Source organism: Geotrypetes seraphini, chromosome 10 (assembly GCF_902459505.1).
Source record: "Geotrypetes seraphini chromosome 10, aGeoSer1.1, whole genome shotgun sequence".
In the NCBI taxonomy this organism is placed as follows: domain Eukaryota; kingdom Metazoa; phylum Chordata; class Amphibia; order Gymnophiona; family Dermophiidae; genus Geotrypetes; species Geotrypetes seraphini.
This window is the reverse complement of record NC_047093.1, coordinates 86,118,142-86,142,217: the sequence shown is the minus strand read 5'-3', so window position 1 is coordinate 86,142,217 and position 24,076 is coordinate 86,118,142. Positions and strand designations below refer to the sequence as shown.

General features: G+C 42.1%; 1 protein-coding gene across 2 annotated transcripts in view; it reads right to left on the bottom strand.

Annotated features, from left to right (window-relative positions):
- Positions 1–24,076, bottom strand: part of ASTN2 (astrotactin 2) — a 1,902,914-nt gene that overhangs the window by 1,337,439 nt on the left and 541,399 nt on the right. For both annotated transcript variants that reach the window (XM_033961675.1, XM_033961676.1), the window contains exon 3: positions 1,306–1,690. In XM_033961675.1, coding sequence (XP_033817566.1) covers positions 1,306–1,690 — 385 coding nt within the window. The remainder of the gene's footprint in view (positions 1–1,305; positions 1,691–24,076) is intronic.

Here is a 24,076-nt window from a genome sequence, read left to right as displayed (position 1 = left end):
CAATTCAGGTTATCTTGTTACAGCAGCAAATACTGTTAAGAATGCGTGCTCTTTCAGAAAAACTGTGTCCTTTTTGTATTGAATGAGCACTATTTGTGAAGAGTGTCACTATTTATGGTTTATTTGGCACGTAATATACCACTTTTATTATGTACAATACTCTTTCAGAAAGAGTGCACACTATTAATGGTACATACAAATAAAGGGGAAAAAACCCAAAATCAGTTTTTTTTCCTGTTTCAGGAAAAAAAAAAAACCCTGCATGAAACAATATGGGAAATGTCATTTCAAATGAATGCCCAAACCCAGCAGGTTCTATTAAATCCAACTAAAAATATATGTATATTTTTAGTCACTAGTGGGATGCAAGCCAGGGCTGGATTTAGGATTTTGGTAACCATAAGCAAGACAAGGAAGTAGATTCTCATGAGTAGGATAGAGGTAAGGGGCGTTAAGAGAACCCACAGATTGAAAGGACAGGAGAAAAGCATAGGAGAACAATAGTACCATAGTGGTACCCCTTTAAAGCAGCAGAAGCACATGGTCCTAAAACAGTAAGCAGAAGCAGGATCATCTTTTGCCTATTTGATGGTTTAAAAATTTGGTGCCCTAGGCAGTTGCCTATATTGCGTATTCCTAAATTAAGGCCTGGTGCAAACCTCATCTGGGAGGTTTCTAGTCACCTAATTTGTTAGTTACTTGGCTAAATCCCACTGAAAATGACCTTCATATATATCTTATTATACTGTCATCAATCACAAATATGCTTACTCAGATTCTCCCTACAAATAATGCAAATCTCTTTGAATGTTTGACCGTAGAGCAAAACATATTAAAGAAACAGACTTTGTCTAAAAACACGCACCTTGGCAGGCAAACAAATACCTACAGAGATAAATAAGTCTGTGAGCCCGAGCCAAGGTCTCAGCTAGAGATTATACTATTGAAAATGTTGCTAATTGGAATCTTGCAATCCTAAAACAGTTTGGAGTCTGAGCGTGACCATTCCCCATATGGAAAAGCAGCAGCTCAATTTCACGTTCCTCCCTCCTCCCCCTCCCCCCCCCCCACACACAGACTCCAGAAGCAATTATTTGGATCATGATGTCCTGTGGTGAATACACAACTGAACATAATGAGAGGACCATGTGGTGGCTGCAGTCCAAGCCAACTGACATTAGCTGCCTCTATGCTCATTTATTTTTTACCCCTTAATAATCAACATTGTTTTAGCAACTCACTGCTTCTTAGTTTTATTTAAAGTCTTTTAAAGGATGAAATAACAAAAAAAGCACAATGCCCAACCTCTCTTCTCCAAGTCATGTTTCTCTTCCTCAGCCCTGCTGAGACTCTCCAGGGTTCGTGTGACCTGACTCCCAAACACCTCTTCTCTGCCACCATAATCTAGGCAATGCGGGGGCTCCTCCTCTTCCTCATAGTCATAGTCATCCAGGATGGGGGTTTCTCGAATTGGCACACCAATGACTGAGTTGTGGGACTGAATATGGGAATTTCGGAAGCTTTCTCTCGCTTGGGGAGCCAGCAGCACTGAGGGGATGTAGTGTATTTCATGAGTTGCTTCAGTGCTGGCGCTTTTCTGGGGGATCCTCCGTCTCTTGTGCCAGCGTCGTTGGGCATACAAAGCCACCGTGAAAACAAGGAGAAGGAGCAGCAGAGCAATCAGACCTCCCTGGAAAAGAAAAAGAAACATGCAATTATTAATAGGAATTGAAGAAATGATAGCGAAGGCAGAGTTTATCTTTCCAAGTAAGGACAACGCTTCCCTATGGATCTGATCATCCCCTGTACCATTCAACATGTCACCCATAATTAAAGGTTCCCTGGAGCTTAACACTGTAAAACCAGATAAACATCATTATACATTGCTTTCCAGGCATCAAAAGAGAGCTGTTTTATTGTCACGCACCAGCATAACAAGCGTGCCTGTTTAGTGAACATTGGCTTTAGAGTACAAAATATTTTTTGTTCATTGACCAGTGGCTGGAGATTATGGTCTTCATCTGGCACCAGGTCCTATGATACATGGAGGGGTATTTTTGGACGTTTTGAGAAAAATATTCAAAAACTGGGTGGAGTAAATGTCCATTTTCGAATCTGCAAGACGTCTATCTTTTTGTTTTCAAAAATGGTCCAGCTAGGGGTCTATTTTTTTTTTCCATTATTGAAAAAAAAAAAACAGTCCAAATTAAAAATCTCAAAAACAAGCCATTTGGGTGTAGGAGGGGCCAGCATTTTTTAATGAACTGGCCACACAGACATGCCAGCAGAGCAGTGGAGCACCCTAAGGGGCACTGCTGTGAACTTCACATTAAGGGTGCCAGGTACACATGTCACCATAATTATGGGGCTTTCAAAACTTCTTCAAAACTTTCTATACCCACATGTCTACCATTCCAATAGCCCTTATGCCTGCAGGTGTCACCTATATGGCAGTACAGCAGGTTCTTGGTGGACTCAGAATTTCCACCACAAGTGTACTATGGCATATGGGCATATGTCCCCCTTCTCTGCAGTCCACTGCACTGCCTATCACGCTACTCCAGAGACTTGCTTGCAGCTCTCCTAGGACTGGCCTTAGTATCTGCAGCTATCATAGACACTGATATATACTGTTTCATGCAGATATTTGGGGATGGAAGAGGGTCAGTGTGTGGGGGCCATAGTTTAATCGGGGTTAGTGTAGGCCCAATTCTGTATAGGATGCCCCTTCTGGGCGTCCTATACAGAATCAGGGTCTTTGTGCAATTTGAATGGTTAAATTTAAGGTATGCTCAGTGCTAATCTAAGAATGATGGTTAGAAAATTACCTCTAACAACAGCTCAGACCCTGTCGTTAAATTTTGCTAGCAAAAAATGGGCAAAACGTTTAGAACATTGCATGGAGTGTTCATTAGCATAGGATAGCATTAGCATTGCATGGAGTGCATTAGCCTAGGATTCTTGGTGGCTGCTACGATGATCGGTGGCAGCCACAGAGAACCAACCCTTCACCTTTTCGCCTAACTCCCCTGCCTAAGGCTGATAGATTATAAAGAAATGTTAATGTATATGGATTGTGCGACATTAGGATAAAAACTTATATTGATAAATCTTGCACTGTAACTATGTCAAATTTATTATGTATGTATTACATTGGTATATGTCAAGTAGGATAAAACCCGCCCAAATTGGCACTTGGATGATCTAAAAGCCAGGTCGTCCAAATGTCGACAATCGAAATGGGTTTTTAGATGTATCCAGAGATTTTTTAGACCTCTGAATCCTGCTGTGCACCCAGAGGTGATTAGGGCAGGATGTGGGTGGGATGTGGGCTGACCTAGACTTAGTCGTATTGCAGGGATAATCGAAAGTTTGACGAAGCTACCTAGATGGAACTTATACATTGTGACTTAGGTGATCTAAAACCCAATATAAGTACCCAAAAGGTATCAAAAGTAACCAGATAACCACTGCAAGGACAAAGTAAAGACCCTCAATCCCACCCCCCCCCACCCCCGTTTTCACTGACCTCAATTCAATCTTTTGGTTTATATACCGGATCATCCTCCAGACAACAGATGCTTAACTCGGTTTACTCGATAAGAGGTTGTAATAGTTTCTTCAAATAGAATTACTTATGCCTCCGGAACATCAGCACTTGGCATAGGAAAGCCTAGTAGAGCTGCATAGAGATAGCTTAAGTAGTCTGGGGGTGGGCTATTGAACCATAGAGAGGAGGACCCAGGCCCATAAGCCACTCTAACCACTATATTCATAGTGAAAAATGTGCGCCCACCAACCCCCCCAAAACCCTACTCTGTTGCCATGTAGATGCCACCTGCAGCCATAAGGGCTATTCAGGTTGTAGACAGGTTGGTATAGTGGGTTTTGAGGGGCTTACCATACCCTATAAGGGAGTTCTGGTGAGATTTTTATGTGGCACCCTTTTTGTGAAGTTCACAGCAGTGCCCTATAAGGTGCCCCATTGCTATTTGCCATATCTGGGTGGCCAGTCTATCACTTTGCGGGCCCCTTCCACATCCAGAAGGTCTTCTTCGGGCATTTGGGACTTGGATGATTTTTTGGATGAGAATGTGGTATAAAGATAGACGTAGTAGCGATCTGGATGTTCAAACGGCTAGACGTAGAAGTAGACGATTTTCCCCAAAAAAATTTGGACGTACTTTTCGAGAATGGATATTTTGCCACTGTTGACTTTGGGCAACAAGTGCCCTACGTCCAAATTTTTTTTTTCCATGAAAGTTTATTAATTTTTTCAAAAATCAAACAAGAAAACAAAGAAAGTAAAAACATGAAGCATACAGAGGCATTGAATTTATCCTAATTTAACATATACTAGGGATCTAATAACCAATATACGTGGAGAGGCATAATCAAAAGAAACATCTAATTGTCTAATTAGATGTTTCTTTTGATTATGCCTCTCCACGTATATTGGTTATTAGATCCCTAGTATATGTTAAATTAGGATAAATTCAATTCAAATCGTAACCTGTTAACTGTATATTATTTATGTTTAACCTGTATCCCATTCTGAGCTCTTTGGGGAAAAACATAGAAACATAGAAACATAGAAGGTGACGGCAGATAAGGGCCAAGGCCCATCAAGTCTGCCCACATCAATGACCCTCCCCTACCTCTCTTTGCGAAGAGATCCCACCTTTCGATCCCATTTAGCCTTAAAATCAGGGATAGAAAATGAATTCAATAATTAACCTCCCTTTTTACAAAACCATAGTGCGATTTTTAGTGCTGGCTGCAGCAGTAACAGCTCATAGAATTCCTCACTTCACCACGTATTCTACGACACCACACGTAAAACAATCTTCTCTGTAATCGCCCCCACTTTATGGAACACACTTCCAAGCCACCTCAGGAATGAATCCTCCTTACCCTTATATAGGAGGGGATAAGCAGCCTGATGGATAGAGGGGAAGCCATAGACATCATATATCTTGACTTCCAAAAAGCCTTCGACAAGGTACCCCATGAAAGGCTGCTAAAGAAGCTGTGGAATCACGGGGTGCAAGGGGATGTCCACCGATGGATTAGACACTGGCTGGCGGGCAGAAAACAGAGGGTTGGAGTAAAAGGGCATTACTCAGACTGGCAATGGGTCACGAGCGGAGTTCCACAGGGATCGGTGTTAGGACCGCTCCTATTCAACGTGTTTATCAACAACCTGGAGACGGGGACGAAATGTGAGGTCATTAAATTTGCTGATGACACCAAACTCTGCAACAGGGTCAAAACCATGGAGGATTGTGAGGACCTGCAAAGGGACCTGACGAGACTGGAAGAGTGGGCAAAAAAGTGGCAAATGAGTTTCAACATAGAGAAATGCAAGGTCATGCACGTAGGAAAAAAGAACCTGATGTTTAGCTACAAAATGGGGGGAATATTGCTAGGGGCAAGCAACCTTGAAAGAGACCTGGGAGTGATGGTGGACACAACTTTGAAACCATCAGCGCAGTGTGCGACAGCCTCAAAGAGAGCAAACAGAATGCTGAGCATCATCAAAAAGGGTATCACTACCAGGACAAAGGAAGTTATCATGCCGCTGTATCGTGCAATGGTGCGCCCGCACCTGGAGTACTGTGTCCAGTACTGGTCGCCGTACCTCAAGAAAGACATGGCTGTACTCGAGGGAGTCCAGAGAAGAGCGACTAAACTGATAAGAGGTATGGAAAACTTTACATACGCCGACAGGTTGAAAATGCTGGGGCTGTTCTCCCTGGAGAAGAGGAGATTTAGAGGAGACATGATAGAAACCTTCAAGATTCTGAAGGGCATAGAGAAAGTGGATAAGGACAGATTCTTCGAACTGCGAGGGACCACGAGCACCAGGGGTCACTCGGAGAAATTGAAAGGGGACAGGTTTAGAACCAATGCTAGGAAGTTCTTTTTTACCCAGAGGTTGGTGGACGCATGGAATGCTCTTCCAGAGGTTGTAGTAGGCGAGAGCACAGTAGAGGGGTTTAAGGAAGGTTTGGATAGGTTCCTAGAGGATAAAGGGATTGAGGGGTACAGATAGCAGCAGATGTAGGTTATAGAAGTAGAGGTAGATTATAAAGGAAAGAATTCACTTCACAGGTCAAGGACCTGGTGGGCCGCCGCGGGAGCGGGCCGCTGGGCGAGATGGACCTCCGGTCTGACCCAGTGGAGGCAACTTCTTATGTTCTTATGTTAAAACTAAAGACTTCTATTTATGGATGCCTTCGCTTCTTAAGAACTCTCTATTTCTAGGTAGTACAGTTCATTTCCCTTCCCCTTCCTATTGCATAAGCCCATTTAACTTTTTCTTTTAGTTGAATATTGTATTTATTCCACTTCCCCCCTTCTGTGTCTTTTATTTTATTTTTTTTGCCTTAATTTTAATTCGGTCTAGTGATTATATGTCCTAATACATTTGTTTGGTTTTTTTTGCTATCCCCCTATTTTTTAAACAATTTTTATTCATATAGAAACCGCCTAGGCGTAACAATAGGCGGGATATCAAATAATTACGGTAATAAACTTGAAACTTGATACCACCACTAAAAAACACGCTCTGCTTTTGTAAAGGAGGGGGGATAGTTTTATAGAACTTTCAACAGACAGAGCTATCACACATAGATGCTGCCCACTCCCAATTCTATTAATGGAGATGAAAGCAGGATGTAATAAAACAGTAGCTGCTGTTTTATTGGGAAAAATAGCAGATTCTTTCCTATTCTAATTGTCTCAGACACAACATTTGGAATTAACATAATTTTTTAATGCAAGTGATCACAAAATTCTGCCTGAAGCTATTCTCATAAAACTGTCGTGGGTGGTGACTGTATGAACTCTGTTAGAAGACACAGCTGTTGGCTAGAAAACATGTCCAAATATTCTCAGTAATTTTCACTGTATTTATGTTACTTAAAAAGTTACTGGAAATGATAATTAATATTTATATAAATTATTACAAGCCAGCCCAGGCAAACAAAAGCATCTACCCGCAACTATCTTATTTATATTAGTGATTTAATTTTATGTTGGCCTATTAAATCAGTGCTTCTCTGTTCATCTCCTTTTGGCTCAAAAATATGTCTGAATTTCAAGGTAACCGTAATGAATATTAACATATGCCATATGATCTTTATCTGCCTTCATTTTCCCTGTTTCTATTTAGTCTGCCTTAACGATAGGTTGCCGCTGAGCTTATTGCGGCAAGTGATCTGCCTGCTGCGATAAGTTTAGCGGCAACCCCTCCCCCCTGCGAAGACTACCAACAGGAGGGATGCCAAGTCACTCCTGCTAGACCCCCCCCCCCCAAAGATCACCAGCAGAAGGGATGCCCAGTCCCTCCTGCCGGAACCCCTCACTCCCCTGAAGATTGCCTGTAGGAGGGATGCACAGTCTCTCCTGCTGGAACCCCACCACCACCCCATACATCGCAGGCAAGAGGGATGCCATTTATAGAATTTGGCCCTAACCAGCCCAGAACTGGTGCACCGTAACTTGGGGTACCTGAATCTGTCAGCCAATACTGTGCTCTTATCTATTACAGCCATGCAGATACAATTCTGAGACTATATAGTTTGTATGCTCTTAGTTTAACTAAGGGGCTCATAATAAAAAAAAATCAAATGTCTAAAAACTGGCATAAATCGGCACTTGGAAGATCTAAAAGACAAGTCGGCCAAGTGCCGATAAATGAAACAGGTTTTAGACGTACCTAAATATAGGAACGCATCACTGATCACCTAGACGGACACAATCTGATGAGGACCAGCAAGCACAGCTTCAGCAAAGGAAGATCTTGCTTCACGAACTTGCTGCACTTCATCGAGGGAGTAAACAGGCAGATAGACAAGGGTGACCCAGTCGACATTGTATATCTGGATTTTCAGAAGCCATTCGACAACAAGAACAACTACTTCAAAAAATTGTGAGCCATGGAATTGAGGGTGAAATACTCACGTGGTTTAAAAACTGGTTGGCGGATAGTAAACAGAGAGTGGGGGTAAATGGACAATACTGGACTGGAAAAGCATTACGAGTGGAGTGCTGCAGGGTTCGGTGCTTGGACCCGTGCTCTTCAACATATTTATAAATGACCTGGAAATTGGTACGACAAGCGAGGTGATTAAATTTGCAGACAATACAAAGTTATTCAGTGTAGTGAGGACGCAGAAGGATTGCGAAGACCTGCAATGTGACATAACCACGCTCGAGAAATGGGCCGCAACATGGCAAATGAGGTTTAATGTGGATAAGTGTAAGGTGATGCATGTTGGTAAAAAACATCTTATACACGAATACAGGATGTCGTGTGCAGTACTTGGAGAGACCCCCTAGGAAAAATACTTGGGAGTAATGGTTGACAAGTCAATGAAGCCGTCTGCGCAATGCGTGGCGGTGGCGACAAGGGTGAACAGAATGCTAGGAATGATTAAGAAGGGGATCACGAACAGATCGGAGAAAGTTATCATGCCGCTGTACCGGGCCATGGTACGCTCCCACCTGGAATACTGCGTCCAGCACTGGTCACTGTACAAGAAGAAGGACACGGTAATACTCGAGAGGGTCCAGAGAAGAGCGACTAAAATGGTTAAGGGACTGGAGGAGTTGCCGTACAGTGAGTGATTAGAAAAACTGGGCCTCTTCTCCCTTGAAAAGAGGAGACTGAGGGGACATGATTGAAACATTCAAGATAATGAAGGGAATTGACTTAGTAGATAAAGACAGGCTCTCCAAGGTAGAGAGAACGAGAGGGCACTCTCTAAAGTTAAAAGGGGATAGATTCCGTACAAACATAAGGAAGTTCTTCTTCACCCAGAGAGTGGTAGAAAACTGGAATGCTCTTCTGGAGGCTGTTATAGGGGAAAACAACCTCCAGGGATTCAAGACAAAGTTAGACAAGTTCCTGTTGAACCAGAACGTACGCAGGTAAGGCTAGACTCAAGGCACTGGTCTTTGAACTAAGGGCCGCCGTGTGAGCGGACTGCTGGGCACGATGGACCACTGTTCTGATTGGAGAATTATCCATTTAACAGAATTTGTCATTTGCAAACTGGTTACTTCTATCTCAGAGTTTTTTTTACCATTCCCATACAATTATTGTACCTGGAAAGAATTTGGTATTCTGAATATGGATTTATTGTACAATATTCTGTTTGGTATTGATATGAACACAGTCCTTTAATCCTTGCAGATTGAAAATGAATATTCTCTGGAATAAAGTCTTTCATGTCATAGTCATAAAGTGGTTGACATACATGCACCACATCCAGGAGGTGTTAAGGATCACTGGGTACTGAAAACAGCAACAGGTAACAACTTCAATGAATCTGGTCAAAGATGTGGATACAGCACCTTGAATACTGTGTGCAATTCTAGACATCATATGTCAAAAAAGATATAGCAGAATTAGAAAAGGTACAGAGAAGGGAGACAAAATTGATAAAGGGGATGGGACAACTTCCCTCTGAGGAAAGGCTAAAATGGAGAAGAGATGGTTCAAGGGTGATATAATGGAGGTCTATAAAATACTGACCCCCCCCTTCTTTTACTAAGTTGCGCTAACCGATTAGCATATGCTAATCAAATTAGTGCACACTAGTCGGTTAGCGCACCTTAGTAAAAGAGGGCCTGAGTGGAGTGGAGAGGGTTGATGTGAATCGCTTGTTTACTCTTCCCAAAAATACTAAGGCTGGAGGGCATTCAATGAAGCTACTAAGTAGTAGATTTGAAACAAACTAGAGAAAATATTTCTTCTCTCAACATGTAATTAAACCCTGGAATTCTTTGCTGGAGAATGTGGTGAAAGCAGTTAGGTTAGCAGGTTTTAAAAAAAGGTTTCAATAATTTCCTAAAACAAAAGTCCATAAGCCAATATTGAAATGGCTTGGGGAAATCTCCTGGTATTCTTAGGATAAGCAGCATAAAATCTGTTTATTTCCTTGGGATCTTGCCAGGTACTTGAGACCTGGGTTGGCCACTGTTGGAAACAGGATCCTAGCTTGAGGTACCTTCAGTCTGTCCCAGTATGGCACCTCTTATGTTTTTATGCTTTTTAAATGCCACAAATATTGCTGCTGCTCTTTAGAAATAGCTATAACAGAATGGCTGGTATCAAGTCAAGAGAGACTCTTAAGCTAATAGGGACTGTGGGTCACAAACACAAAGCAAACAAGACAGAAACATCACTTATGTTTTAGATAATAAAATGCATAACATCTTTTTGGCCATAATGTGAAAATATTTTGGATAAATTCTACATTTCTCACCATGTGTGCTGGTCACAATATTGAATTCAATTCAATCTGTAATTTCCATATCCACAATGTGGTACTAACATTCCAAAACACATTGGTCCAATGTGCTGAATGTAAATGCAATGAATCATTTAACAGAAAAAAAAATTAGCTGGAATAAGCTTAGATTCTATATTACAAGGGGACCTATTCCAAAACTGATGTATGCAGAAACAACATGTCTCAGCAGCCATTGCTGCCTTCGGGAAGTAATACCCAAATATTCTAGCCCAATATAGTATTTTCTGAGTGAAGCAAAACTTTGTAATAAGGTCTCATAGAAGGCTACACTCTTATAACCAAATCATATAATCATCTTTTTCTGAATAATTTATGCGCACAGCATTTAGCAGATTTCAATATATTTCAACAATGACCTCAGCGACTACACTCAAACTGCATATTTCATATAAAGTTCAAGTTTATTGTAGTAAGCCTCCTCATCGGTCAATCCTTATTAAACTTATAGGTAGTGCAACTTAATGCCGTCAGTAACTTATCTTAGTTAGCCGACTGAAAGGAGAGACAGAGATGACAGAGATGTTGGTTGGGGAAGGGAATAAGGGCCGGAGAAGAGGAAGTGTGCAGGAAGCAGAAAGAAATATTGGATGCACAGTCAGAAAGTGGAAAAATGATTTTATTTTAAAGGTAGTGATCGAAATGTGTCAGTTTTGCGAATTTATATCTGCTGTCTATATTTTGCACTATATTTGTTTATTTTTCTATAGTTGTTACTGAGGTGACATTGAATATTTTAAAGTCATCTGCCTTAACTTCTTTGAAAACCTCCCAAATATAAATGATAATCAACATTTTCTTTGCATACAGTGTGCTTTTTTTATGGGTACCATTATGTATTTATAAGATTATATTGTGTGAATATGAAAAATGAATGGAAGAAATTGCATTACAATTAGTACTATTATTATGGAGGTGCATTTTGCAAATAGGCTGTCTCAAGGAGCGTCCCCATTTAGAGCAAATCACCACAGTCTCCCTGCTCTTCTAAAGAAGACTATTTTTAGAAGAGCACGGAGACTGTAGTGATTTGCTCTAAACAGGGACACTCCTTTAGACAGCCTATTTGCAAAATGCGAATTCGCATCAGAGCTCCTTTCAGTCGGCTAATTAAGATAAGTTACTGACGGCATTAAGTTGCACTACCTATAAGTTTAATAAGGATTGACCGATGAGAAAGACAAGTAATATGCACATAATACATTGTTTAATTGCATAGGTTATTTACATTCTCTTTCATTTTTTTGTACACATTCTTTTACAACATAACATGTTAAAAACAAAAAAAAATGGATGGTTTAACGTGATTAAAAAGAACAATTTGTGAAGTGTTCCTGCCACATTTAGAGCTTCTTTTACAAAGGTGCGCTAGCGGTTTTAGCGCGCGCTAGCTGCTACCGCCTCCTTTTATGCAGGCGGTAATTTTTTGGCTAGCATGCGCTAATCTTGTGCGTGCGCTAAAAACGCTAGCGCACCTTAGTAAAAGGAGCCCTTAGTCCCCCTTTAATCTAGCCGCATTCGAGTTTTTTATCGCTGGCTGCTGCAATAAAAGCTCAGACGCATAGAGAATTTCTATGAGCATCAGAGCTTTTACTGCAGCGGCCAGTGATTTTAAAAACCCTTGATAAAAGGGGGCCTTAGTTCCATTTAGCCAAACGGCACTGGTATCATATTTTCCCATTTTGAAAATGGTGCCAATCTCAGGTCAGTTGGCACTATGTCCTATATGGAACCGTCAGGGTGAAAGGGGCTGGGGGGGGGGCTTTTGAAATTTGAATATGAACTTTTATTAAATTTAGTTCATTATTTATAATTTGCCTTTATCTAGGCAGAGAACAAAGTATCAAAAACAAAAAGAATTTGTTAGGGGGATGATGTCACCGGCCAAAATGGACAGCTGAGCTGTTAGTTCCGCATGTCTCTGTATGATATCAATTAGAAATCTATGAAATCCTTGGCACAACAGTGGATAAAATATCACCTCTTTACATATCAGTCTGTTTGAGCTGACCAAGGATGACGATGTCACACCCTCACCGCAGAAATTTGAATGAATTTGCATTCCCATCAACACGCACATGCAAATTCCAATGCAGACTATGAGGTCTAAATACACCTATCAAGAGTTCCCTTCTTTTTAAAGAAGTGGTGCATTTGAAAGCAGATATACTTTTGGTACAAGAAACCCATATGTTGAGGAAGCATGAATATCTGCTGTGCCATAAAAAGTTCCCCCTTCATAATTTAGGCCTGGATTCTCTAATTGGTGCAGATTTTTTAGGCGCCAGTAAGCGCCCAAACTCAGTAAAAAAACATCATTGAAACAATATTTTGAGCTAAGTTTCAAGGTGTCTACTGACACCCAAAAAATCGATGCAAGATTCACACCTCTGTAGGTACTTTGGTCTTTCCTAATGCCACTGTGGGTGTGGCTAATGCTGGAAGTGGCATTAGGTAGCCTAAAGTGTCTACAACGGTGAGATTCACATCATAGATAGGCACTGGAAATGTAGGCCAGGAAAACCCTGGCCTAAATTTCCAGAGCCTACCTTTGCCAGCGGTTCAGTTCTCTACCCAGCACCATCTCGTGATCAACAGCTGCTTTTAAGGTGGCCGTCGACAACAGCACCGGTTACAGAATCTGGGCCTTAGTCTTTTAAAAAATATAAGCCTAAAACAGGTGTTGGTATTCAGCAGATACATAAATTGCTTTTGGATAAAAGGGGAAGAAATGTTTTGATCTTGAGTTTGGGCAACAGGTATATTACCTTGGTTAACATTTATGTATCCAACCATGAACAAGGCCAATTTTATGATCAACTCTCTGACCTTTTTGCAACCTGGATTTATCCCTGCTGCTGGAGGGTAATTTTAACTTGACTTTAAACCCAAAGCTGGATAACTCAGCAGCAGATATCTCTTATGCCTATTCAGATCAAATTACAGAGGTTTTGTCAGATATGGGATGTGGGGACCTATGGAGAGAATGACTTGTATGGGAGAACATGACTATACTTTTTATTCACATACCCATGATTCTTTTTCAAGAATTGCTTTTTGGTTTGGTGACTCTGACATCTGTAAAACTACACAAAAGATAGAAATATACTCAAGAACTTGGTCTAATCATACCTCACTCATCATATGTCTGCACTTAGAGGGGGATAGGATTGGATGCCAATAGTTTCCAGATAGCTTACTAGATGATATAGAAAATGTTCAACAGCTGGAATGGGACATTTTAAAGTTCTCAGAGTTTAATAGCACCTCTGATGTTACTCCTCTGGGAAAGCTTGAAGGTAGTGTTGAGGGGTAAAATTATATCTTTTCAGGCCCATCAATATTAGTTGCTCAGACAAAAGGAAACATAATATTGATCCAAGATTCAATCATTGGAGGCCCTATGTAAGACTGGAAAGGGCACAAAGAATCAATGGACCCCTTTACATGTGGCTCACTTAAAATTCAGAATTGCAGGTGATTCAGGATAAACTGAATGGGGGAGGGTACCCACTCACATACTGGCAAGGTAAGTAACCATCCTGGCGAGGTAAGCTGCCACTCCAATTCGGAGTCTAAGGTAAGTACACACATAACAAATAGTACTGTAGGAACCACACTAACTCAGGCGGAAAATTCACCACGGAATCCGAACAAACACAAAGTATGGAGGGCTATGTATGTTAATGCTCACAGTTTAGGTAATAAAATTTTGGAATTAGAAATGGAAATGAGGAACCCCGACCTAGATGTGGTAGCGATATCTGAGACCTGGCTCACGGATTCCCATGGTGGGATATGGCTATACCGGGATACAATTTACTTCGTCGAGGCAGAGAGGGTAAAACAGGGGGAGCGGTAGCACTTTACACTAAGGAGGACATCAAAGTTACCAGGATCACAGACATCAGGTACACCGGAGAATCCCTTCTCCCACCGAAGAATGATAAATGCCTGTATCTTGGGGTTGTATACAGACCTCCAAGACAACAGGAAAATATAGATATGGAGCTAATTGAAGATATAGAGACCATCACTTTGCGCGGTGACACGGTGTTGCTAGGGGACTTCAATATGCCTGATGCAAATTGGAACAAACTTTCTGCTACAACCTGCGGCAGCAGAAGGCTACTAACTTCCATAAAGGGAGCACAACTCAGACAGATGGTGTTGGAGTCCACTTAGGATCAGGTGATACTGGACCTGGTACTCACCAATGGGGAAAGTGTCACAGAGGTTTCGGTAGGCGATAAGTTGGCCTCCAGTGACCACAACATGGTGTGGTTTCATCTCAGGAAAGGATTCACTAGATCCAACACATCCACAAAGGTCCTCAACTTTAGGGGCACTAACTTCAAAAATATGGGTGATTTTGTTTATTGGGCGCTGCAAAATCAGGCCGCAACTGATAATGTAGAGGCAATGTGGTCAGCTCTGAAATCTACCTTACACGAAGCAACCAACCTATACATAAATACGGTAAGCAAACAGTGGAGGAACAATAAGCCTCAGTGGTTCTCTGCGGAGATCTTGGACCTCGTAAAAAAGAAGAAACAAGCATTTATCTCCTGCAAACAATTAGGAAAACGGAAGACCAAAGAAGACTATCTGGCTAAGTCTAGAGCCGTCAAAACAGCAGTCAGAGAGGCCAAACTACGGATGGAAGAGAATCTGGCAGACAACATTAAAAAGGGGGATAAATCCTTCTTCAGGTATATCAGTGACAGAAAAAGGAATACGGATGGGATTGTGCGCCTTAAGAAATCAGACGGGAACTATGTAGAATCGGACTCCGATAAAGCCGAACTACTAAATGAATACTTATGCTCAGTCTTTACCTGCGAGGCACCGGGATCCGGCCCACAGCTGCAGACAAGGGAAAGCTCGGAAGACCCATTTCGAGATTTTGAGTTTACGTCCAGCAGCGTCTACTACGAACTTTCAAGGCTCAAAGTGAACAAAGCCATGGGACCTGACAAACTACATCCCAGGGTGCTTAGAGAGTTGAGTGATGACCTAGCAGAACCATTATCCGTACTCTTCAATCTTTCCCTGAGTACAGGAAGAGTCCCATTAGACTGGAAAACAGCTAACGTCATTCCACTCCACAAAAAGGGTTGCAGGACAGAAGCTGAAAACTACAGAACCGTGAGTCTCACATTGATAGTCTTTAAAATTATGGAAACACTAATTAAACACAAATTAGATATGATCATGAATGATGAGAATCTACGAGAATCCCATCAACATGGGTTTACAAAGGGAAGGTCCTGCCAATCCAATCTGATCAGCTTCTTCGACTGGGTAACGAAAAGCTGGATATGGGGGAGTCCCTGGACGTCGTATACTTGGACTTCAGTAAGACTTTTGATAGTGTCCCACACCGCACGTTATTGAGCAAGATGAGTTTGATGGGATTAAGTGAAACGTTAAATGCATGGGTAAAAGACTGGCTCAGTGGTAGACTTCAAGTTTCAAGTTTATTAGGTCTTTATATACCGCCTATCAAGGTTATCTAAGCGGTTTTACAATCACAAGCATTTTCCCTATCTGTCCCGGTGGGCTCACAATCTATCTAACGTACCTGGGGCTATGGAGGACTGAGTGACTTGCCCAGGGCCACAAGGAGCAGTGCAGGGTTTGAAACCACAACCCCAGGGTGCTGAGGCTGTAGCTCCAACCACTGCACCAAACACTCCTCTTCAGAGGATGGTGGTGAATGGCACTCTCTCCGAGACGTCGGAAGTGATCAGTGGTGTGCCGCAGGGTTCGGTCTTGGGTCCGATCTTATTTAATATCTTCATAAGGGACCTGGCTCAAGGGCTTCGAGGGAAAATTGCATTATTCGCCGATGACGCCAAACTATGCAACATTGTAGGCAACAGTTCAATGCCCGACTGCATGACGCAGGACCTACACTTACTGGAACATTGGGCCTCAACTTGGCTACTAAGTTTTAATGCCAAAAAGTATAAGGTCATGAACAGAAGCCCATGTAGAACTTACACCCTAAATGGTGAGACCTTAGCAAGAACCACTGCAGAACGGGACTTGGGAGTAATCATTAGCGAAGACATGAAATTTACCAACCAAGTGGAGAAAGCTTCATCCAAGGCTAGACAAATGATGGGTTGTATCCGAAGAAGTTTCATCAGCCAGAAGACCGAAGTTATAATGCCGTTGTACAGATCCTTGATGAGACTTCATCTGGAATATTGTGTACAATTCTGGAGACCGCATTATCAAAAAGATGTGCAGAGAATGGAGTCGGTTCAGCGAATGACCACCAGGATGGTCTCAGGACTCAAAGATCTCCCGTATGAGGAAAGGCTGGGTAAGTTGCAGCTATACTCACTCGAGGAGCATAGAGAGAGGGGAGACATGATTGAGACCTACGGCAACAAGAGGACATCCGTTGAAACTCAGGGATAGGAGATTTCATGGTGACACCAGGAAGTACTTCTTCACTGAGAGGGTGGTTGATCATTGGAATAGTCTTCCACTGCAGGTAATTCAGGCCAGCAGCACGCTGGACTTCAAGAGAAAATGGGACAAGCATGTGGGATCACTTCAGGGAAGAATTTAGGGGGTGGGTCATTAGAGTGGGCAGACTTGTTGGGCCGTGGCCCTTTTCTGTCGTCATCTTCTATGTTTCTATGAATTGGTTTAGGCAAATTTAACAAGTGGGCCAGTCGTATGCTGTCTCATAAACTGAAATGTATTGCAAAATGGAATATATATATAGTATGCTATTGAGGACAAATGGGGGTCAACAGCATACCTCTGATTCTAAGATTCAACAGGCCTTTGTGGATTTCTATGAGACACTATTCAAGGGGGTGCAGAAGAATTCTCAGCCCAACCAACCGATTTCCTAAATTTAATTTGTTTTATATCTCATCCCCCCCAACAAGCTCAGAATGGGTTTCAAGGTTAACACACATAATATATTGTCAAAATGGGTTACAAATTGACATACATACTATATGTATACAGGCAGTTCCTAGGTTAAGAACGTCTGAATTACATTGAATTCATACTTACAAACAGGGGTCCTGATCTCCCTTCCTGTGCCAATGCGCCGCCTCTTCCTTCCTTACTGTCTCAATGCAACCTTCCTCCTCCCTTCCATGTTCCAATGCACCCCTCATCATCCTTCCCTCCATTCTCCATCCCAAATTCATGCCTCCCTCCCTCACGCTGGTGTTTACCTCCTATGGCTAGCTCCCTCCTCCCAGCCGTACTTCTCTTCACAAAGCCGTGAGCCGTGGTTTCCTGAACATGGCCCATGGCTGACTCTGATGTCAGAGGGAAGGCTTCTGGGTCATCTACAGGCTGTGTATAGGAACCAAGTCTGCAGCTTTCAAAGAGAAGTGTGGCTGAGAGGAGAAAGTGGGCAGAGGAGGTAAACATTTTGTATACGCTGAAGATGCTGTAGATTTTTGCTGTCAGTCCGCTGAATAGCGAGTTGCAGTAGTCCATGCAGGAAAGGACGAAGGCATAGAGAAGTTGGGTACAGTCGAGTTTGGAGAAGTAGTTTCTTATTTTCCGGAGTTGTCAGAGATAGAATGAAGAGGAGACCACTTGAGAGATATGGTTGGAAAGTGATAGGTCTGAGTTGAGAAGTATTCCTAAGCTGCGTGCTTGGTCTTTTGCAGTCATGATAGTTGATTCCTAGAGAAGAGAGGGACGGGTATAGCCACAGTGCTCTTTGTGGATCCAAATGAGTTCTGTTTTGGAGGCATTTAGTTGCAGTTTGTTAATGGACATCTAGCTTTTGATTTCTGAGAGACAGTTATGAAATTTCATAATCTGGGAGTACCAGTTCTCTCCTAGTGTAAGATATAGTTGGATGTCATTGGCGAAAGAGTGAATCTGAATTTGGTATTTATGGGCTATATCTAGGATAGGTCTAATTTAGAGATTAAGGGCTCCTTTTATCAAGCTGCGCTAGTGGTTTAATGCATGTTAAACCGCCAGCCGCGCTAGCCGCTACCGCCTCCTCTTGAGCAGGCGGTAGTTTTTAGCCAGCGCGGGGGTTAACGCGTGATGAAAAGTCACGCGCGGCTTGATAAAAGTAGCCCTAAGTAGAAGAGGGGAAAGTAGAGATCCTATGGCACACCATATTTGATTGGTTTTGGTTTTGATAGGGTAGTGTAAAGTAGTACGCTTTGGGGATCTATTACTCAGGAAGGAAGTGAACCAGTGTAATGAAACATCTCAGATGCCTAACTCAGTGAGTTGTGTAATGAGAAGAGGATGGTCAATTGTGTCAAAGGCTGTGCTGAGATCTAGTAGCACCAGTAGGACATTGCTTTGTTTTTTTAATCCATGAATTTCCAGCAGTCATTAATTATGTCGAGAAGGACGATTTCAGTACTATGAAATTTCCTGAATCCCAACTGGAAGGCTCATTGATGAAGGAGTGTAGCTGGTTAAGTACAGTTTTTTTCCCCAGGATCTTGGAAATAAAGGGTAGGTTTGAGACAGGTCTAAAGTTGCAGGGCAGGCCAGGAACAAGTGTAGGGTGGTTGTTTTTTTAAATTAGTCTGATGATTGCTGATTTCCACTTTATAGGCACTGAGCCTGATTGTAAAGAGGTGTTGATAAGAGGAAGAATTGAATTTACAAAGGCATTTTTCACAGCAGCTAGGAGATGTGATGGGCAGTGATCAAGAATGTAGTCAGAAGGGTGAATAGAGTAGAGGTCATCATATGAGACAGTTTCAAAGTAGATTAGGATTCCAGTTGTAGATCTGAGTATCCGGTTTAGTTTGTGAGGAATTGGTGTTTGTTGTGCGATAGAGTCAAAATGAGATCACATTTTGTCTATTTTGTCAGCAAAGAAGTCAGAGAGCATTTCGCTGTCAAGGTCAGTGTTTAAGATTTAGTTGTCTCCTTCTGATGCTGTGAATATCTTTCTTGTTAGTGTAAAAAAGGATTTTTTGATCTGTTGGAGGTGTTTAGTGTCAAGAGTAGCTTGTTTGTATAGTAGAACGCTGATTATCCAGACTAACCTCGGCAGAGAACAGTCCGGATAATCAAAAATTCAGATGATTGGACATTATTTTTTTGTTTTGTTTTTAATAAAAACTGTTAAAAAATACTGTCAGTGCCCCCCTCCTCCTGATAAGAAAAGGCAGCAGTTCCCTTCCCTTCCCTAACAAACACCACTAACCCCCTCCCGGACCCAGAGGAAAGACCCCAGGCCTACCTTGTTTCCCTGGTGGTCTAGTGGCATGCTGGGGCTCCTGCCCATGTTTTTTCAGGGATAAAAATAGCTGCCGAGACTTCCAGTGGCAGTCTCGCAAGGCTACTCATAGCCTCACGAGACTGCCACTGGAAGTCTTGGCAGCTATTTTCGTTGCTGATAAAGCATGGGCAGGAATGGGAATTGCTCCTGCCCCAGCGTGCTGCTAGACCACCAGGAAAACAAGGTAGGCCTGGTGTCCTTTGTCTGGGTCCAGGAGGGGGAATGCTCTCTTGTACGGGGTATGCTGATGGTGGGGGAAAGTCTCCCGGTTTGATGGGGAGGGCTTGGCTGGGCTGGGTTGATGGTAGCAGTGGCAGAAGCACTTCGGGAGGAACTCAAATATAAAGTGAGACCCCTGAAGCAATCCAGATAATTGGATATCCGGATAATCAGTGTTCAGATAATCAGCGTTCTACTATATTTTTCATGCATTTTTTTCCAGATGGATTTGTCACCTTTAAGCCTGGATTTGTACCATTTCCTTTCCGCTCTTCTTAGTTCTCTTTTCTTAGTTTTTAGGTTGTCAGTAAACCTGGGGAAAGAGAGTTTGTGGGGGAGAGAGGGGGAATAGGCCTAGGGTAATGAGGTCTAAGCGCTAAGGTTTTTTTGTGGGGGGAAATAACTCAGGTGGGATGGAGGAATACATGCTGTCATAGAGAATCGTCGAGAAGTAGGAGAGCAGAAGCAGCAACATTTGCATTGACGTAGGCAGTGTACAGATACAAAACTATAGCAGCAATGTTTGAATGGGAGAGGTCAGTATCCTCAGTTACAATACTAAGACAATGTGATGATATAAAACAGTAACAGCAGGTTTTAAGTGGAGAGAGGACAATTTCATCAGAATTGCAGTATTTAGGATGAGGTGCTATCAGGTACAATAACAATTTGGCGAGTTATAAACACTTTAGAGAGAGCATTGCACTATAGTTATATGCACTTTAGAGAGCGAATTCATTTTAGAAAGAAGAAAGCACAAATTGTATTAGTTCTCTTTCTCTAGTTTTATACCTTTAAAACCTATAGTTCTATACTCTTTGGAATAGTACACTTTAGTCAATACCTCCAAACAATATCCTCTAGTTCTATTCCTTTAAATCTTTACCCTGTAGGTCTGTATACTTCAGCAACACCTTAAGTCAGTACACTTTAAAGCACAATAATAAGGTGCTCTGCATGCATGTTCACACTTTGTATCTCATTATTATGCAGGCGATGGTGACCTACATTATCATGCATTATGGCACATTAATATGGTTTTGCTGTTTAATGCATGTTAAGGGGCAAATGTCATGTGTTATTCCCTTAACACATGTTAGCAACTACCCTCCTTAATAAACTAAACTTTTTATATCACAAACAAGGATTTTGTAGCAGTCCTTATTTCAGCCTTAGTTGCATCCCATTCCTCATCAGGTCTTGTGATCATAAATGAAGGATAGCTACATAATTACTGCTGTGCTCCAAGGCTAAAGGAACAAGAGCAACCATCTACAATGAGATTAATTTACTCTATCATATAGAATTTTAAAAAGAAGACAAAGTATATACAACCAAAACTGCCCTAAAGCTTTTGTTCTGTATTATTTTAGGCAATACAGAGTTTCTAATAAGTAGCCCTAGCACATCTGTCTCTGAGACCATATTTGTCTTTACAGGACTGGTCCTTTCAACAGACATCCTGACCTCACCTTTCTCAGACGGACCAGGTCTCAAAGAGCCAGAATCTTCTCCCTCCCCCCTCCCTCCAGTTCACAGAGCTTCTTGCTTACAAAAGCCAGTATTTGAAGAATAGCTATCAAATGTCGAGTCAGCAGAACCGAACGGGCCTTGTTCTAAATCTAGCTCTGCTGCTGATTTTGTGACCTTCAAAAAGCCACTTTCTCTCTCTCTCTTTCTCGCTATATCTGTTTGCCCAGCGGTAATTAGGTAAGAACATTACTTCTTCTCTACTCTGTTTTTCAGAAGCTGTTAATTTCATTCAGATATCAGAAATTTATATGCCATCACAAAATCACTGCATCGTATGTTTATTTTATATTCAGGTATGCAATACAATTTTAGGGCACATGTTATAGCAAACTCAATGAGAGAAAATATATACCTGGACACAGAGGAACTGATATTCAGACTGATATTTAGGAGTCCCGGTCTAATTTCGCTTATTTTCATAAGGTTCCCTCCTAGTGTTTTTTACCATAATCGTCCTTCTTTCTATCATTATTATTGTATTTCATTGCCCTGCCTTTCCATTTGTTTTCCTTATCCTTTTATTTTGTAAGTCGTTAATTTAATATGTTTTGTTCAGAGTCTATTTGTTTTTTATAACCCCTGTATTATTTGTAAATTGAAAAATTTGTTCATCGCTTAGATATTTGAGTAAGCGATTAATCAAATACTTAATAAACTTGAAACTTGATTTAAGCAGGCAGGAAGTTCTTCTGCCCACTTAAATCGCTTTTGAAGCCTAAGTGGGGATATTCATTGGTATTTAACTGGAGAGTGCCACTGAATATCCTCTCAGATCACCCAACTTAGGGTTACGAGACGTCCGAGAAAATCCAGACATGTCCTCTTTTTAGAGGACTGTCTGGGCTCCCAGATGGGCTTTTCAAAACCCAGCATTTGTCCAGGTTTTAGAAAGCCCTGATGAAATCCAGCCGAATATGACAGGCCTCTCAGCATGCGCAGATGATGTCACACACATCATGTACATGTGCCAGGCCCTCCAGAAGTGACCGGAGCTCATAGCAGAAGTGAGGAAGTTTGATGGTGGTGGGGCAGGGGTAGAACTGTGTAGTGCTGGAGGCAGAATGGGGCAGGGTTATGTGTCCAGGGGTTTTCCTTTGTAAAATATGGTAACCCTAACCCAACTAAAAAGTGGGGGTCAGGGGTGGTACTGGAGGTGGCACTGGGGAGGAACCCCAGGTTAGCAGGTGCAGGCAGTCGCATAGCTGAGCAGCCTGATTTAGGACAGCTGTCCTACTGAAATCAGACTGACACCCATATAACTGTTTTTTTTTTTAAATAAAAGAGCCCTGAAGTCCCAAGCCCCTTCCCCCGCCCAATTCATCTGTATTGCCCCTTCCCGATTAGGGCCCTTCTTTCCCTTCCCCTTCTCACAGGAAAATCCATCCTTCCATCCATCTCTCCCTCCTCAATCCAGAAGGCCCCCAAGAGCTCTGATTCTCCTCTCAATGCCCCCCGATCATGACCCCTCTTTTCCTCGCCCTCCCTAGCCCATAGGAAAATCTCTTCCTTGCCCCATCTCCTCAAGGACTCCCTACCCCCCAGCTGTCCAGGTAGGCATGGATTCATACTACTGGGCCTTCTTGCATCCATGTAGCTTTGATGAAGGCAGGAACAAAATTCCCTCACTCCTGTCCCTTATAGCGCTTTTGGAAAATGACTTTAAACTCATGGCAACCATTTTCCAAAGATACAGCAAGGAGCAGTCATGAGTAGGCTGTAATCCTGCCCCTACTGAGTCTGCTGGACCACCAGGGATGCAGGTAGGCCTTGGAGGGAGTTCTGGGCCTACCTTACAGCTGTGGGGATTTTCCCATGGGCTAGGGGATGGTAAGAGGGGCAGTAATCAGGGTTGGTAGGGGTACTGAGGCTCTTATTTTGATTAAAATTTTATAAAGTTATGCAGTTGGTCCAAAATTCAGTCAAAGCCACACAATTCCTGTGTAGTCCCGGCAGAAAATCTGGCCTGCATAAGCTGATTTGTGAACTGATATTCAGTGCAGGTGCCTGGACATGGCCTGGCACTGAATATCAGTACAAAACATAACTGGTGAACAGTGGCGTACCTAGGGTATGTGGCACCCGGGGCCCATCATTTTTTTGACACCCCCCCCCCATGTAAAAAAATATTTTTTGTAATAACCATGAAATATAAATGGTCATAATAGAAACAGGCACTGAAAATTTTCTTTTATTGAACCTCATATATGTAACCATTAAGCCAAACATAACATAAATTATGTCTGAATTGTCATGACATCAGAAGTACATATGGAGTAGTTGCAGGTGATGCTTGGGACAGTTCTGATTGTGTTAGTTCAGTTTTATGTGTTTTTGAATAGAAGGGTTTTTATTTCTTTTTTGAAGGCTTTGTAGTCTGTGGTCGAGGTCAATAGATTGTAGAGTTGGGGGTCGAGTGTTAGGAGGTTGTCGAACAGTTTTTTTTCTTTTGACGATTTTGGTTGGAGGGTGTGTGAATGGGGCGTGAGTTCTCCTATGTCTGGTTGAAGTGGATTTAATTATTTAGCTGAAGAAATTAGTAACCCCCCCACCCCCATTCCACACACATTAATTCTCTTCCATTTTTGTTCCCATTCTAAAAAACACTGATAAGTTCCCCCCCAAAAAATACATTAAAATAAGAAGTGAAAACAAAGGCCCCCTACAGATGAGAACATAACATAAGAATAGCCTAACTGGGTCAGACCAATGGTCCATCATGCCCAGTAGCCCATTCTCATGGTAACCAATC